This window comes from Stegostoma tigrinum, chromosome 26, assembly GCF_030684315.1.
Source record: "Stegostoma tigrinum isolate sSteTig4 chromosome 26, sSteTig4.hap1, whole genome shotgun sequence".
Lineage (NCBI taxonomy): Eukaryota > Metazoa > Chordata > Chondrichthyes > Orectolobiformes > Stegostomatidae > Stegostoma > Stegostoma tigrinum.
Genome location: NC_081379.1, coordinates 24603423 through 24618967, shown reverse-complemented (window position 1 = coordinate 24618967; position 15545 = coordinate 24603423). Strand labels below are relative to the sequence as shown.

The 15545-nt window shown below is 41.9% G+C and overlaps 1 protein-coding gene across 2 annotated transcripts in view; it reads right to left on the bottom strand.

Annotated features, from left to right (window-relative positions):
• The window catches only part of p2rx4a (purinergic receptor P2X, ligand-gated ion channel, 4a), a 55122-nt gene that overhangs the window by 12591 nt on the left and 26986 nt on the right, over positions 1–15545 (bottom strand). For both annotated transcript variants that reach the window (XM_048555817.2, XM_048555819.2), the window contains exons 6-8: positions 8614–8694; positions 8386–8527; positions 6996–7132 (exon numbers count right to left, since the gene is read on the bottom strand). In XM_048555817.2, the coding sequence (XP_048411774.1) occupies positions 6996–7132; positions 8386–8527; positions 8614–8694 (360 nt within the window). The remainder of the gene's footprint in view (positions 1–6995; positions 7133–8385; positions 8528–8613; positions 8695–15545) is intronic.

Here is a 15545-nt window from a genome sequence, read left to right as displayed (position 1 = left end):
AATTGTGGAGTTGAGCCTTAGCCAATGTTTCTTTTTGATGGCTATCTCTTTCATTTTGACAATGCCACAGTGACCTTTGTATAGTTCATTTGACACACATTTCCTTAGCTGCAATAGAAAAATGACCATCATTTGCTATAGGAGACATCCTGGTTGTACAGATAGTTCCAGCTTCGAAGTGACATGTGGCTTCAGTTCTGGTGTTGTTCCTGTGATCCGTCACAAAGTGCCATGTCCATTGCTTTGGATACAGTGGATCAGTTCTAGCATACTTCTCAACTTTACTAGAAAAACAATCTACATAAGGACTGTTTATAGTCAACCCATATGACTATTAGCATTCCCCACTTAAATTGGATTGTCAACAATGAATTATTAGAGTGTGATCCACCAGCAACAATGCCCACATCTGCTTAACTACTGAGGCTACAAGAACAGGTCAGAGACTGGGAATTCTACAGGAACCAACTTAGGTTTTAGAGAGTCAATATCTTTCTATCACCTACAAGGCACAAGTCAAGAAGATGAAGAAATATACCCGTGAGGCCGGATGAGTCCAATTTCATTTCACTGAGGACCATAGAACACATTCAGGAGCAGCAGTATTGGCAACACATTCACCTTAAATATTCACTCCCTTCCGATGTTAGTAGCACATATACCATAACATGTAATGCAGCAGCACACCAATGTTCCTTTGATAGCACCTTCCAAACTGGGGACCTCCACCAGCTTGGAGATCAAGGGCAACAGACAATGCATACAAGTTGCACATCGTTCTGACTTCACCTATCACTGGATCAAAATCTTAGATCTCCCTAACAACCTTTACCACATGAACTACAGTTGTTCAAGAAGGCAACTCACCACCACTTTCAAGTGTAACAAATGTTGAATTCAGAAATGTCCACATACCATTAACAAAGAAAAGAACGGTATTATGATTATTTGAAATCTCAATTCTAAAAAAAAAGTAGTATTACAATGGGAGTTTGGTGCTTTCCTTCGCCCTCAACTGTTTATGTTGATTTGGTTTCTTTACACCTGTTTCCAATCCATCATATGTTAATAAGACTGCAGGAAGGTTGGATGTAGATAAACATCAGTAAAACGTGCATGATTTTGAGTGTAAGTTTCAGACTACAGCCCAAGGATAAATTTCATTCCAAAAATCTACCACAGAAAAACATGCATCTGTCCAAAGGAACAAACTGCGAATTTAAGTGAGAGGGATGGGAACTGGAGCTACAGATCAGAGGATGGGGTAGCCAGTGTCCAGACAGATAGAGCAAACAGAGAGTCTATGAGGAAGGATAAGCAGTTAATAGGGCAAAGTGGCAGTCAGTGCGACAAACTGAGGTTTGTCTACTTCAAGGCAAGAAGTGTCAGGAATATGGGTGATGATCTCAGAGAGCATGGATCAGTACTTGGAACTACAATGTTGTGGATATTATGGAGACTTGAATAACACAGGGGCAGGAATGGTTGTTCGATGTTCTGGTGTATAGATGTTTCAAAAGAAATAGGGAGGGAGGTAAAAGAGGTGGGGGAGTGGCATTGCTGATCAGGAATGGTATCACAACTGCAGAAAGGGAAGTCATGGAGGAGGGTTTCTCCATAAGGAGTCAGTATGGGAGGAAGTCAGAAACAGGGAAGGAGCAGTCACTTTATTGGGAGTTTTCTACAGACACCCCAATAGCAAGAGAGACACCAAGGAACAGACTGGGAGACAGATTTTGGAAAGTTGTACAAGTAATAGGGTTTTGTCATGGGCAACTTCAACTTCCCTAATATAGACTGGAGCCTAACTGCAAATAGTTTAGATGGAGCATATTTTGTCAGGTGTGTCCAGGAAAGATTTCTGATTCAATATGTAGATAGGCCAACTAGAGGGGAGGCCTTATTGGATTTGGTGCTTGGCAATAAACCAGGTGTCAGATCTCTTGGTGGGAGAGCATTCTTTATAATTGTCATGGTGAGGGATAGGAGCAGACGGTATGAGAAAGTAATTAACTGGGGGAGGGGGGAATTACAATTCTATTAGGCAAGAAATACGGAGCACCAATTGGGATCAGATGTTCTCAGGTAAATGCACGATAGAAATGTGGAGGTTGTTCAGGGAGCAGTTACTACAGGTACTGGACAGGTTTGTCCCACTTGAGGCAAGGAAAGGACGGTAAGGTGAAGGAACCTTGGATGACAAGACATGTGGAATACCTAGTCAAGTGGAAAAAGGAAGCTTACTTAAGGTTGAAGAAGCAAGGATTGGATAGGGTTCTTGAGGTCTACAAGGTAGCCAGGAAGGAACTGAAGAATGGACTTAGGAGAGCTAGAAGGGGATATGAGAAAACCTTGGTGGGTAGGATCAAGGAAAACTCCAAGGCTTTCTAAACTTATGTGAGGAACAAGAGGATGGCCAGAGTGAGGGAATTTGTGTGTGGATTCAGAGGAGGTAGGGGAGGTCCTTAATTGCTTCAGTGTTTACCAGTGACAGGGACCTTGACGTTTGTGAGGACAGCATGAAACAGGCAGACATGCTTGAACAGGTTGCTGTTTGGAAGGAGGATGAGCTGGAAATGTTGAAAAAATATCAGGATAGATAAGTCCCCTGAGCCAGATGGGATATACTCAAGATTACTATGGAAAACAAGGGAAGAGATTGATGCCCCTTTAGCAATGATCTGTGTGTCCTCACTGTCCACTGGAGTAGTGCCTGAATATTGGAGGGTGGCAAATGTCATTCCTTTGTTCAGGAAAAGGAACAGGGATAATCTTAGAGATTAAAGACCAGCCAATCTTAATTCAATGGTGGGTAAATTATTGGGCAGGATTCTGACAAATAGTATTTACGATAAATTAGAAAAGCACAGTTTGATTAGCAATAGTCACCGTGGCTTTATGAGGGGCACATCATGCCTCATAAGCCTTATTAAATTCTTTGAGGATGTGACAAAACACGTCGACGAAGACAGAGCAATGGATATGGTATATAGGGATTTTAGCAAGGCGTTCGATAAGGTTCCACATGGATGGCTCATTCAGAAAGTGAGGAGGGATTCAATTCAGGGAAATTTGGCTGTCTGGATACAAAACTGGCTGTCCAATAGAAGACAGAGGGTGGTAGTACATGGAACGTATTCAGTGGTGTGTCACACGGATCTGTTCTGGGACCCCTGCTCTTTGTGTTCTTTATAAATGACTTGGAGAAGGAAGTGGATGGGTGGGTGGGTTAGTAGGTTTGCCAATGACAAAGGTTGGAGGAGTTGTGGACAGTGTGGAGGGCTGCTGTAGGTTAGAATGAGACATTGATAAGATTCAGAGCTGAGCAAAGAAGTGGCAGATGGAATTCAAGCCAGAAAAGTGTGAAGTGATTCATTTTGGAACGTCGAATTTGGATGCAGAATATAGGGTTAATAGCAGGATTCTCGGTAGTGTGGAGCAATGGAGGGATCTTGGGGTCTACGTCCATTGATCCCTCAAAGTTGCGACCCAAGTTGATTGGCTTGTAAAGAAGGCATATGCTGTGTTGGCTTTCATTGGTGGCGGAATTGAGTTTAAGAGCCGTGAGGTTATGCTACAGCTCTCTTAAACTGTGGTTACACCACACTTGGAATATTGTGTTCAGTTCTGGTCACCTCATGACGGGAAAGATGTGGAAGCTTTAGAGAGGGTGCAGAGGAGATTATGAGGAGGCATAATTTTAAGGGGATTGGAGGAAGGTATAGGACAGATGACAGATGTCAGATGTCAGTTCTTCACACAGAGTGATGGGGTGGGGAATGTCCTGCCAGCAGCGGTCGTAGAGTCAGATACTTTAGAGACTTTTAAGCAACTCTTGGATAAGCACATGGAGGATAGTAAAACGTAAGGTTTGCAGGGTAGATTGATCTTAGTAGGATAATAGGTCAGCACAACATCATTGGCCAAAAGGCCTGTACTGCGTTGTACTGTTCTATGTTCCTATACTCTACAAGCCTCCTTTCTCTTTAAAAGGCATCCTCTTACTCAATCCCAATATCCTTCAAGCTTTCCCTTAACATGCAAACTGCTCCAAATGGTCCACGTGCCAGCAAGTTTAACTTTCTGGCTGCATGTAAAGGAATTCCTAATTCCTTAATTGATCTGTTAGACCTACATAAATAAAAGATAGCCACTGTTTTAGACTCATCCACCGTTGCTCTACAGCAGATAGAATGGTGCCACTCTACTCATTAAATATTAAATCATAATTTTAAAAGTCTCTATCAAATCTTTTTAGAGAGAAAAGTGTTTCAGGCTTCTCCATCTTTCCCAACTGTTGCACTTGAATTCTCATAATAACTTCGTAAACCTATTCCTCATCATGTACATTTCTTCAGTAAACATTTTGCAGTAGGAGGCCAGAAGCACTTTGCCAATGTTGTACTTTAACCTGAAATTATAGCCATGCTTTGTGTCCTACTTTTCTAAAAGCAAATCGTAGCACTTTAATAAAGCCTTTATGAATTCATACAATGTGATTACTTTTCATGATTTATCTATAATGTTCCAGACAATACAAAGATCGGTAGAGTTGTCGACAGTGTAGAAGGTTGTCAAAGTATAGAGTACAATGTAAATGAGCTGCAGATATGGGCAGAGAAATGGCAGATGGAGTTTAATCTGGGCGAGTGAGAGGTTCTGCACTTTGGGAGATCAAATGTTCGGATAAAGTATGCAGCTTTGAACAGCATTGTTGTACAGAGGGATCTTGAAGTTCCACAAAAATGGCCACTCAAGTAGATAGGATGGTAAAGAAGGCAAATAATATGCTTGCCTTTATTGGTCAGGGAATTGGAGTACAAGAGTCAGGATGTCAAGTTGCAACTTTATAAGACTTTGGTTAGACCATATTAAGAGCATTGTATTTGATTCTGGTCACCACATGACAACAAGGATGTGGAGGCTTTGGAGAGGGTACAGAAGAGGTTTATCAAGATGCTGCCTGGATTAGAAGGCATGACCCATAAGGGGGCAAGAAAAACTCTTGTTGTTTTCTCTGGAATGGCAGTAGCTGACAGAAGACTTGAGAGAAGTCTATAAAATTATGAGATGTATAGATTGGGGGTTGGGGGGGGGGGGGGGGGGGTCCGAATTTTTGTCCCCCCAGCATTGAAATGTCTAATATTAGGGGCATACATTTAAGGCAAGAGGGAGAAAGTTCAAAGGAGACATGAGGAGCAAGTTTTTCTTTTACACAGAGTGGTAGGTGTGTGGTGGGTGGAGCCAGAAACGATAAGGGCATTTAAAGGGACTTTCAGATAAACACATGATTATGCAAGGAACGGAAGGGCAGGCAAAAGAGATTACTTTAGTTCAGCACAACATTGTGGGCCAAACAGCCACGTTTTATGTTCCCAAATCTCTTCACTTCTCCGCCTCATTTTATTTCTGGTCTTCTAATCAATGCATGTTCATTTTATTCCCACAAAAATGAATCACCTCACATTTTGCCAATGAATGAGATTTACTCTATAAACCTATTCATGTGTTTCCTGTATTTGGTTCAGTCTTGCACATTATTTTCAATGCCCCTGATTTGGCGTCATCTGCAAATTTACCAGTGTTCTTCCGACGTTTGAATAGATAGCTCATGAAATTATAAAAACGTGGTGCCGGCATTCATCCACATGATATACCACTTCCGACTCTCTGCAAGGCCATAAAAAAAACTTCGCTTAACTTCTACCCTTTGGTTTCTTTAGTGTAAGATACGTCAATCCATTCTCCTGCACTGATGCTGAATCCACATTCTAGGATCTTTACCATGAATTTCTCAAGTATATTTTACAGTTCTGAAATTCCATGTACATTACATTCACTACATTGAAAAGATGACAAATAATTGACAAGGACAAAGAATTTAATAAAGTTAGGCATGCTTTCAAAAGCCATGATTGATTATTTTCAATTATATTGCCCTTCTCTATACATTTTGTTATCCGAACTTTTAACAAATGTTGCAGAAGCTTTCCTAACACTGATGTTAACCTAACTAGTCTATATTTCCATGCATTTCTTTGATCATCTTCTTTGGAGGCAAGTTTGTCAGTCTTCTGTTATTAATTCTTAATGTTTGTTGTATGGATACTCACCATCATGGGGTAGCCAGGGCACATCTCTGCATTTGACCCTAATTTCAAAGAATTGAGCACTCTGCCAACCAAAAATACTTAAACCCATTTGAGATTATCTACACTAAATGGTAGAAATTGCTCTGACCAGTCCAGAAAGTGAGAATTTTGGGACTGTTTTTTTCCCCAAATGCATTGCTGGAAGTGATATTCAGCCACAGGGAAAACTTTCATACATGTTGTAGGTTTTACTCTTTTAAAAGAATGTCAATCAAGTTAAAAACAGCCCCAATGGGGAACTGTAACAAAAAACAAGAATTTTCAGTCAATAGAAGTTCACAGAACTAGAACAGAAACTTATAAAAATCAAATCAAATATCGTCTCTTGGAGATGATGATGCATCCTCACCCTAAAAGATGCCCGACAGTCTCTAAAGACAAAGTCACTGGTTCATTTCAGAGTTAATTGATCCCAATAGAGGTCTGGTCTTTATCATTTCAAAGGAATGGAGAAAACAATCACAAATCAAATCAATCCTCATTTCTTCAAATACTCACAAACGTACATTCCATCTACAACAATGAAACAGGAGTGTGAAATAAGAGCAAAGGATGCTGAAGAATGCTCAGCAGATCAGGCAGCATCTGTGGACAGAGAAACCTATCAGAGAAATTACTTTTAATCAGAATAAGAGAAAAAAAATCTTGCTGTTTTCTCCTTCTCCTTCCACTCGTCAAGGTCCAAGGGATTAAGACTAGACATTGTGGTCCTGATCATCGGACTTTAACACCACAGTGGGAAGGGTACTCACGAATTGAACCCTTCGAGAAGCTTTAAATAGTAAAATATGTTTTGCAGTTGTTTGGCTTCTATTTGATAAATACTTTAAAGTGAATTCATACCTAAAATTGTACCCGGGTGATAGTGTTGCGGCAAAGTTTTTGTTGTCAAGGCGCCGAAAGACATATTTTGGAAGGCACTTAGATGATGATTGATCTAAATTACAGTTCCACTCTATTAAAATTCCCATCACTCCACCCTGCAAAACAGATCATATCAAAAGGACAGATTGTATGTGAAATAAAAGTTAATTCAATTCCCCATCTTTACCAAATGTAGACAATTTTATCTTCCTATCATGTCAGTGGAATGAGAACTCCATTTTGAAAGCCGCAGTGTTTAGAAATCAAACTGTTCTTTAGCTCAAATGTTAAGTCCAGTAATTTCTGCCAAAATTTCTACATATTATAAAATGCTCGAATTGGGATCTACTGTAATGGGACCTCACAGGACACTCCTCTGCCTATAATCATTTGGTCATCATGTGACAGTGATACAAGCATCACCCAGGACAGTAAGATAACACTGACCACTTAACCAGTGAGTTTCTCACTCCCCGGCTAATCAAGATCCGTTTTTCATCAATTCTGCTATCCTCATCATTCTGTAGGATGTACAGAGTAGTGAAAACTACTGTAGTGAAAACTAAAGTGGCTGAAGAGGGAAAAGTGATAAAAATTCAGAAGCAGACAGAAACATGATAAAAAATAATATCTGATGAAAGGGAGTTAGAAACCAAACCCGAATGAAACGAAAACATTGAGAAATAAAGAAAAATGACAAGGACAATTTCATTGAGTGGATTTTCAGCAAAGACAAGCCAGTGTAATGTGCGGCATTCTATCATCATTTTGTCAGTTCTCATTTTGTCATCATTGTCACTTCTGTAGGTGAAGGATAGCCATTTGGCAATATGCTGCAAGGCAACAAATGCTCGTAGAACCAAGGTCATAATAATTCAGGGCTTTCAGGTGACAAAAAAAAGTAAAGGAGAGACTAAATGTGCAATGTGTCACAACACATCTGTAAATTAGAAAATTAGAATCACGGAAAGATACAGGAAGAAAAGGAGAAAATTGAAGGTTATAGGCAAATAAGAACTGAAATTAGTTTGTGACATGTTGATTCTAACAACAGGTTACAAAATTGTCCTATTCTGTGTCATTCCTTTAAAATTTGTTTCGTTAACAGATCGTAACCATGTCTGAATCCAGCTCGGCTTTTAAATTTTAATTCTTTTCTTAAAAGTATAAAATATTTATTTTTTCTGCACAGGATGTTAATTATTCATCTGTTTAGCCATCATAAATCAAATTTCATGAGAAGCACCTAGTTTTATGTAGTACTCAGTTCAGGGAGTGTATTATGTAAACAATACAGGTATGTTAAGGCTTACTAGATGAAGATTCTGGAGGTCTTAAACAGGTTTGATCTGAATAATGCAAAACAGACCTGAACAGCTAATTTTTGAAAATCCTCTCCTGCTTCTTGAACCATATCTCCAAGACGAAATATTGGGCAGAAAGGGTTAGAATTCCGATTGAATCTACAAGATCTTAAGTAGCTGGCAGTTGCGTTTGTCAAAATATTTCTCCTACAGTAACACAAAATTATTCGGTCAGTTTATCACTATATTGTGTACATGTACAAGCAGGCAATTCAAAGCATTGCTATACTTACTTTGAGAAACTGAACTTAGGGAAGGTAATGCTGTTCTTTATTAACACTGTGAAGTTTTCAGCTGCTCCAAGAATTGCAGGACTGTGAACAAAAAAACATATGAATGAATACCACCATACTTTTATTTATGCTTTGATTTCTTTCTGTTCTGCTTAACATATTCCATGAAGATGGAATTCTGAATATTTATAATTAACTAACTAGAAGTATGTCATATTGCTTCCACGTGAAGCATCCATTGCTTCATATGGAAGCTAGTGTCAAGGTTCAGGATAATCCCTGAAAATTAAAAACTAGCAATTGACTGAATTGAGGGATGCAATCTTTTACAGTTGACAAGCTTTCACTCATCAGTTGGAGAGCCAGCAGGAAACTCCCACTATTTCAGCTGAAAAGGCCTGACGGAATCAAGAATCCTACAGGCACTTAGATGGCCACCTATAGGCTTGCAATCATAGAACATAGAACATTACAGCACAGTACAGGTCCTTCGGCCCTCGATGTTGTGCCGACCTGTCATACCGATCTTAAGCCCATCTAACCTACACTATTCCATGTACGTCCATATGCTTGTCCAATGACAACTTAAACGTACCTAAAGTTGGCGAATCTACTACCGTTGCAGGAAAAGCGTTCCATTCCCTTACTACTCTCTGGGTAAAGAAACTACCTCTGACATCTGTCCTATATCTTTCCCCCCTCAATTTAAAGCTGTGCCCCCTCGTGCTCGCTGTCACCATTCTAGGAAAAAGGCTTTCCCTATCCACCCTATCTAACCCTCTGATTATTTTATATGTTTCAATTAAGTCACCTCTCAACCTTCTTCTCTCTAATGAAAACAGCCTCAAGTCCCTCAGCCTTTCCTCGTAAGACCTTCCCTCCATACCAGGCAACATCCTAGTAAATCTCCTCTGCACCCTTTCCAAAGCTTCCACATCCTTCTTATAATGCGGTGACCAGAACTGTACACAATACCAGAGTTTTGTACAGCTTCACCATAACCTCTTGGTTCCGGAACTCGATCCCTCTATTAATAAAAGCTAAAACACTGTACGCCTTCTTAACCGCCCTGTCAACCTGGGTGGCAACTTTCACTCCCTTATTATTTTCTAATCAACCTCTTCAGGGATTTTATTAAACACCTCTGGATCAAGTTGAACATGACCCAGGCATTTGGTTCAGAAGAAGGGACAGTACCATGATGCTAGAAGAGCCCACTTTTAGAGTGTAGATCATTTCCAATGAAACCAGTCAGAGATGTTATGACACACCTTTAGAGAAGGTTAGTTTGAACCCAGCCTTACTAATTCAGACATGGAGACATTACCATGACAGCACTCCATTTTCAAAGTCTAGATATTTTCTAAATAGTATTTCCTGGGAGCAGAATCTCTATGCTTGCAGCAATAACAAGGGCATGCAAATAGTAGAGGATGGTTTTGATCCAGTGACCTCTTAATTATGGATCTAACACACTATTGCTGCACAACTCTGCTACTGCCATTTTCAAAGTTCATTACAGAGTTAGTTGTACAGTAAGGAAACAGATCCTTTGGTCCAACTCATCCATGCTGGCTAGAAATCCTAAATTAATCTAGTCCCATTTGCCAGCATTTGCTCCCATTCCTCTAAACGTTTCCTATTCATATACCCATCCAGATGCCTTTTAAATGTTGCAAATGTACCACCCTCCACCACTTCCTCTGCCAGCTCATTCCATACACACATAGCCCTTTACATGAGAAGGTTGCCCCTTGGGTCCCTTTTATATCTTTCCCCTATCCTGGGTAAAAACCTGGCTTTTCATCTTATCCAAGTCTCTCATGATTTAATAAACTGGTGTAAAGTCACCCCTCAGCCCCAACTCCAGGGAAGAGAACCTCAGCTTATTCAGCCTCTCCCTCTAGCTCAAACCCTCCGACTCTGACATCTTTGTAAATCTTTTCTGAATCACTTTAAATTTACTGACATCTTTCCTACAGCAGAGATTTCAAAAGTGGCCTGACCAATGTTCTGACCAATGATCAATGACCAACAGCTACAACATGACATTCCAACTCCTATACTCAATGCATTGACCACGTGTAGAAATGCCTTCTTCACTACCCTGTCTGTGACTCCACGTTCAAGGAACTATGAACCTGCACCCAAAGGTCTTTTTGATCGGCAACGCTCCCCAGGATCCTACCATTAAGTGCACAAGCCCTGTCCTGATTTGTCTTATCAAAAGGTAACCCCTCATATTTATCTAAACTCCAATAGTTAAAATCCATCTGCCACTGCTCAGCACATCAGCCCCTCCGATCAAAATGCGTTGTACATTTAAGATAACTTTCTTCGCTGCCCGCTACACCACCAATTTTGGGGTCATTTGCAAACTTATTAACCATTCCCTTCATATTCAAATCTAAATCATTTAAGTAAATGACAGAAAAGCAGTGGACCCAGCACCAATCCATCCAGCACACTGCTGGTCTTGTGCCTCCAGTCTAAAAAACAGCCCTCCACCACCACCCTCTCTGTCTAACATTCAATCCAATTTTGTATCCAAATGACCACCTGTCCCTGGATTCCATGTGATCTAACCCTGCTAACTAGTCTGCCATGCAGAATCTTGTCAAACATTTTGCTGAAGTCCATATAGACCATGTCACTGCCTGGACTTCAGCAATCTACTTTGTCACTTCTTCAAAAAAAAAACTCAATTAAGTTAGTGAGACATGATTTCCCGTACACAAAGCCAATGCTGACTCGCCCTAATCAGTCATTGCTTTTCCAAATACATGTAAATCCTGTCCCTCAGAATACCTCCAGCACTTTTTCACCATTTATATCAGAGTCACCAGTTTATAGTTCCCTTGCTTTCCCTTACCAACTTTCTTAAATAATGGCACATTAGCCATCCTCAAGTCTTCTGGCACCTCAACCATGGCTATTGATGATATAGGTTTCTCAGTAAGGAACACAGCAATTGCTTCACATAAAATTCTGGGATACACCCGATCAGGTCCTAGGGATTTATCCACCTTTAAGTGTTTTAAGACTTGTTACCAGCAGAAGTAATAGATTTATTGCTGACAGCTGCTGTCAGAGACAAAGGTTGTGGGAAAAGTACACACAGACTCCATTTAATCTCTATGCCACCATTTAACTGCAGCAGACTCAAGGATAGTAGGCATATTTGTCTCAATGGTCAACCCAATCAACATTCCAGCAACACCAGTCAGGAATTCTGTTTCAGCTGCTCCTGCCCTCCCACTTAATTGTGGGAATTATTGCCACTACTGGGGGACTGACACAGGGTCTTTTCCAAGAGGGCCTAGCTGCCAAATTTCACATATGGACTATATTAAATCCAGACTGATGACTTATTGTTAAATGACCAATCAAATATCTGAATGATTAAATATTAATGAATACAGTATTAAAATTCATTTGGTTAAGAAAGAGTAACTAGTAGAGAGGTGAGCAACTCATTAAACTTTTCTTTAGTTTTTATTCATGGGATGTGGGTATCACTGTGCCAGCATTTGTTGCCTATACTTCATTGCCCTTGAGAAGATGAGGATAAGTTGCCTTCTTGAACTGCTATTGTCCATTTAGTGTAGGTAGATCCACAATCACATTTTAGGGATTGTGGGAATTCCATGATTTTGACACAGCAATACTGAAAAATAGCGATACATTTCCAAGTCACGATGTGAGTGACTTGGAGGGCAGGTTGTAGGTGGTGACTTTCCATGTTTCTGCTACGCTTGACCTTCTAGATAGTAGTAGTCATGGGTTTGGAAGGTGCTATCTAAGAAGTCTTGGTGAAAATTTTGCAGTGCATCTTATAGATGGTGCACCGCTGCTACTGAGCATTGGTGATGGAGGGATTGAATGTTTGCAGATGTGGTACCAATCAAAGTGGACTGCTTTGTCCTGAACGGTGTCAAGCTTGTCAAGTGTTTCTATGGTAGCTCTCATCCCGGCAAGTCAGGAGCTTTGCATCATCCTCCTGGCTTGTTCCTTATAGATGGTGGACACACTTTGAGGAGTTAGAAGGGGAGTTGCTTGCTGAAGGATTACATACAAACAAGGAGCAAGTGTAGATCACTCAGGCCTTCATATCTGCTCCATCATTCCATAAGATCATGGCTGATCTGATTTTAACTTCAAGTCTACATTCCTGCAGAACCTTGATAATCTTTTGCCCCCTTGGTATTCAAGAATCTAAGACTCCTAGCCTTTGACCTGCTCTTGTAGCCATGGTATTTGGCTGGTCCAGTTCATTTCTGACCAATGGTTTTGATTTTGGGGTTTCAAGATGGTAATGCCATTGAATGTCAAGATATAATAGTTAGAATCAATCTTGTTGGAGATGGTCATTGCCTGGCATGAACGTTTCCTGCCTGTTGTCAGCCACACCTGGATACTGTTTGGATCTTGCTGCATTTCAACATGGACTACTTCAGTATCTGAGGAATCATGACTAACATTGAACATTGTGCAATCATCAGTGAACATTCCTGGTTTTGAACTTATGAATGAGGGAAGGTCATAACTAAAGCTGCTGGTTCAGATAGAAACCTCTGAGGAACTCCTGAAGCTGACATGACTAACCTCCAACAACCGCAATCATGTTCCTTTGTGCTAAGAATTACTTCCACTAGAACCAAAACTGAGTGTCAGTGAGCAGATTGTTGCTAAGCAAGAGTTGCTTGATGGTACTGTCGATGACACCATCCTTCACTTTACTACTGATCAAGAGTAGATTGATGAGGCAGTAATTGGCTGGACTGGATTTGTCCTATTTCTGATGTACAGGACACAGGCAAGTGATTTTCCACACTGTCAGAAAGATACCAATTTTGTGGTTGAACTGGACCAGCTTGACTAGGGACATGGCAAGTTTGGAGCATAAATCTCCAGTATTATTGCCAGAATATTGTCAGAGTCTTTCCACTGCCCACTGCCTTGCATCATTTCTTGATATCAGAGAGCGAATTGGATTGGTTGAAGATGGTGGTGTTGTTGTCTGGGACATAGAATCATATCTTCCAAATGCCTGTATCAGGCTGTTGCTTAGAATCAGAGATAATGGGAACTGCAGATGCTGGAGAATTCCAAGATAATAAAATGTGAGGCTGGATGAACACAGCAGGCCAAGCAGCATCTCAGGAGCACAAAAGCTGACGTTTCGGGCCTAGACCCTTCATCAGAGAGGGGGATGGGGGGAGGGAACTGGAATAAATAGGGAGAGAGGGGGAGGCGGACCGAAGATGGAGAGTAAAGAAGATAGGTGGAGAGAGTATAGGTGGGGAGGTAGGGAGGGGATAGGTCAGTCCAGGGAAGACGGACAGGTCAAGGAGGTGGGATGAGGTTAGTAGGTAGCTGGGGGTGCGGCTTGGGGTGGGAGGAAGGGATGGGTGAGAGGAAGAACCGGTTAGGGAGGCAGAGACAGGTTGGACTGGTTTTGGGATGCAGTGGGTGGGGGGGGGGGGGGGGGGGGGAAAGAGCTGGGCTGGTTGTGTGGTGCAGTGGGGGGAGGGGACGAACTGGGCTGGTTTAGGGATGCAGTAGGGGAAGGGGAGATTTTGAAACTGGTGAAGTCCACATTGATACCATATGGCTGCAGCGTTCCCAGGCGGAATATGAGTTGCTGTTCCTGCAACCTTCGGGTGGCATCATTGTGGCAGTGCAGGAGGCCCATGATGGACATGCCATCTAGAGAATGGGAGGGGGAGTGGAAATGGTTTGCGACTGGGAGGTGCAGTTGTTTGTTGCGAACTGAGCGGAGGTGTTCTGCAAAGCGGTCCCCAAGCCTCCGCTTGGTTTCCCAATGTAGAGGAAGCCGCACCGGGTACAGTGGATGCAGTATACCACATTGGCAGATGTGCAGGTGAACCTCTGCTTAATGTGGATGTGCTGGAGATGGCCCAGGTGAACTGAAGGTTGGGGTGGAAGGTGTTGGTGAAGTGGATGAACTGTTCGAGCTCCTCTGGAGAGCAAGAGGCGGCGCCGATACAGTCATCAATGTACCGGAGGAAGAGGTGGGGTTGATGCCACCCGAAGGTTGCAGGAACATCAACTCATATTCCGCCTGGGAACCCTGCAGCCATATGGTATCAATGTGGACTTCACCAGTTTCAAAATCTCCCCTTCCCCTACTGCATCCCTAAACCAGCCCAGTTCGTCCCCTCCCCCCACTGCACTACACAACCAGCCCAGCTCTTTCCCCCCCACCCACTGCATCCCAAAACCAGTCCAACCTGTCTCTGCCTCCCTAACCGGTTCTTCTTCTCACCCATCCCTTCCTCCCACCACAAGCCGCACCCCCAGCTACCTACTAACCTCATCCCACCTCCTTGACCTGTCCGTCTTCCCTGGACTGACCTATCCCCTCCCTACCTATCTTCTTTACTCTCCATCTTCGGTCCGCCTCCCCCTCTCTCCCTATTTATTCCAGTTCCCTCTCCCCATCCCCCTCTCTGATGAAGGGTCTAGGCCCGAAACGTCAGCTTTTGTGCTCCTGAGATGCTGCTTGGCCTGCTGTGTTCATCCAGCCTCACATTTTATTATCAGGCTGTTGCTTGACAGCTCTCCCAATTTTGGCACTACTCCCCATGTTAGGAAAGAGGACTTCAGTGTCAATAGGGCTGTGATTGTCACTGTCATTTCTTGCATCTGTCAATGCCATGTGGTCTGTCAAGTTTCTTGTTTTAAAAATTTTCAGTAGTTCACAGGGCAGTTAAGAGTTAAAGACTATGCCATAGGTCTGGTGTCACACATTGGCTAGACCAAGTAAGGACAGCAGTTTCCATCCCCGAAGGACATTAGTGAACTTGATGTATTAATAACAATTGATAATTGTAACATGGTCATCATGATACTTTTAATTCCAGTTTTTCTTTTACTGAATTGACATTCCACCATTTGCCATGGTGAGC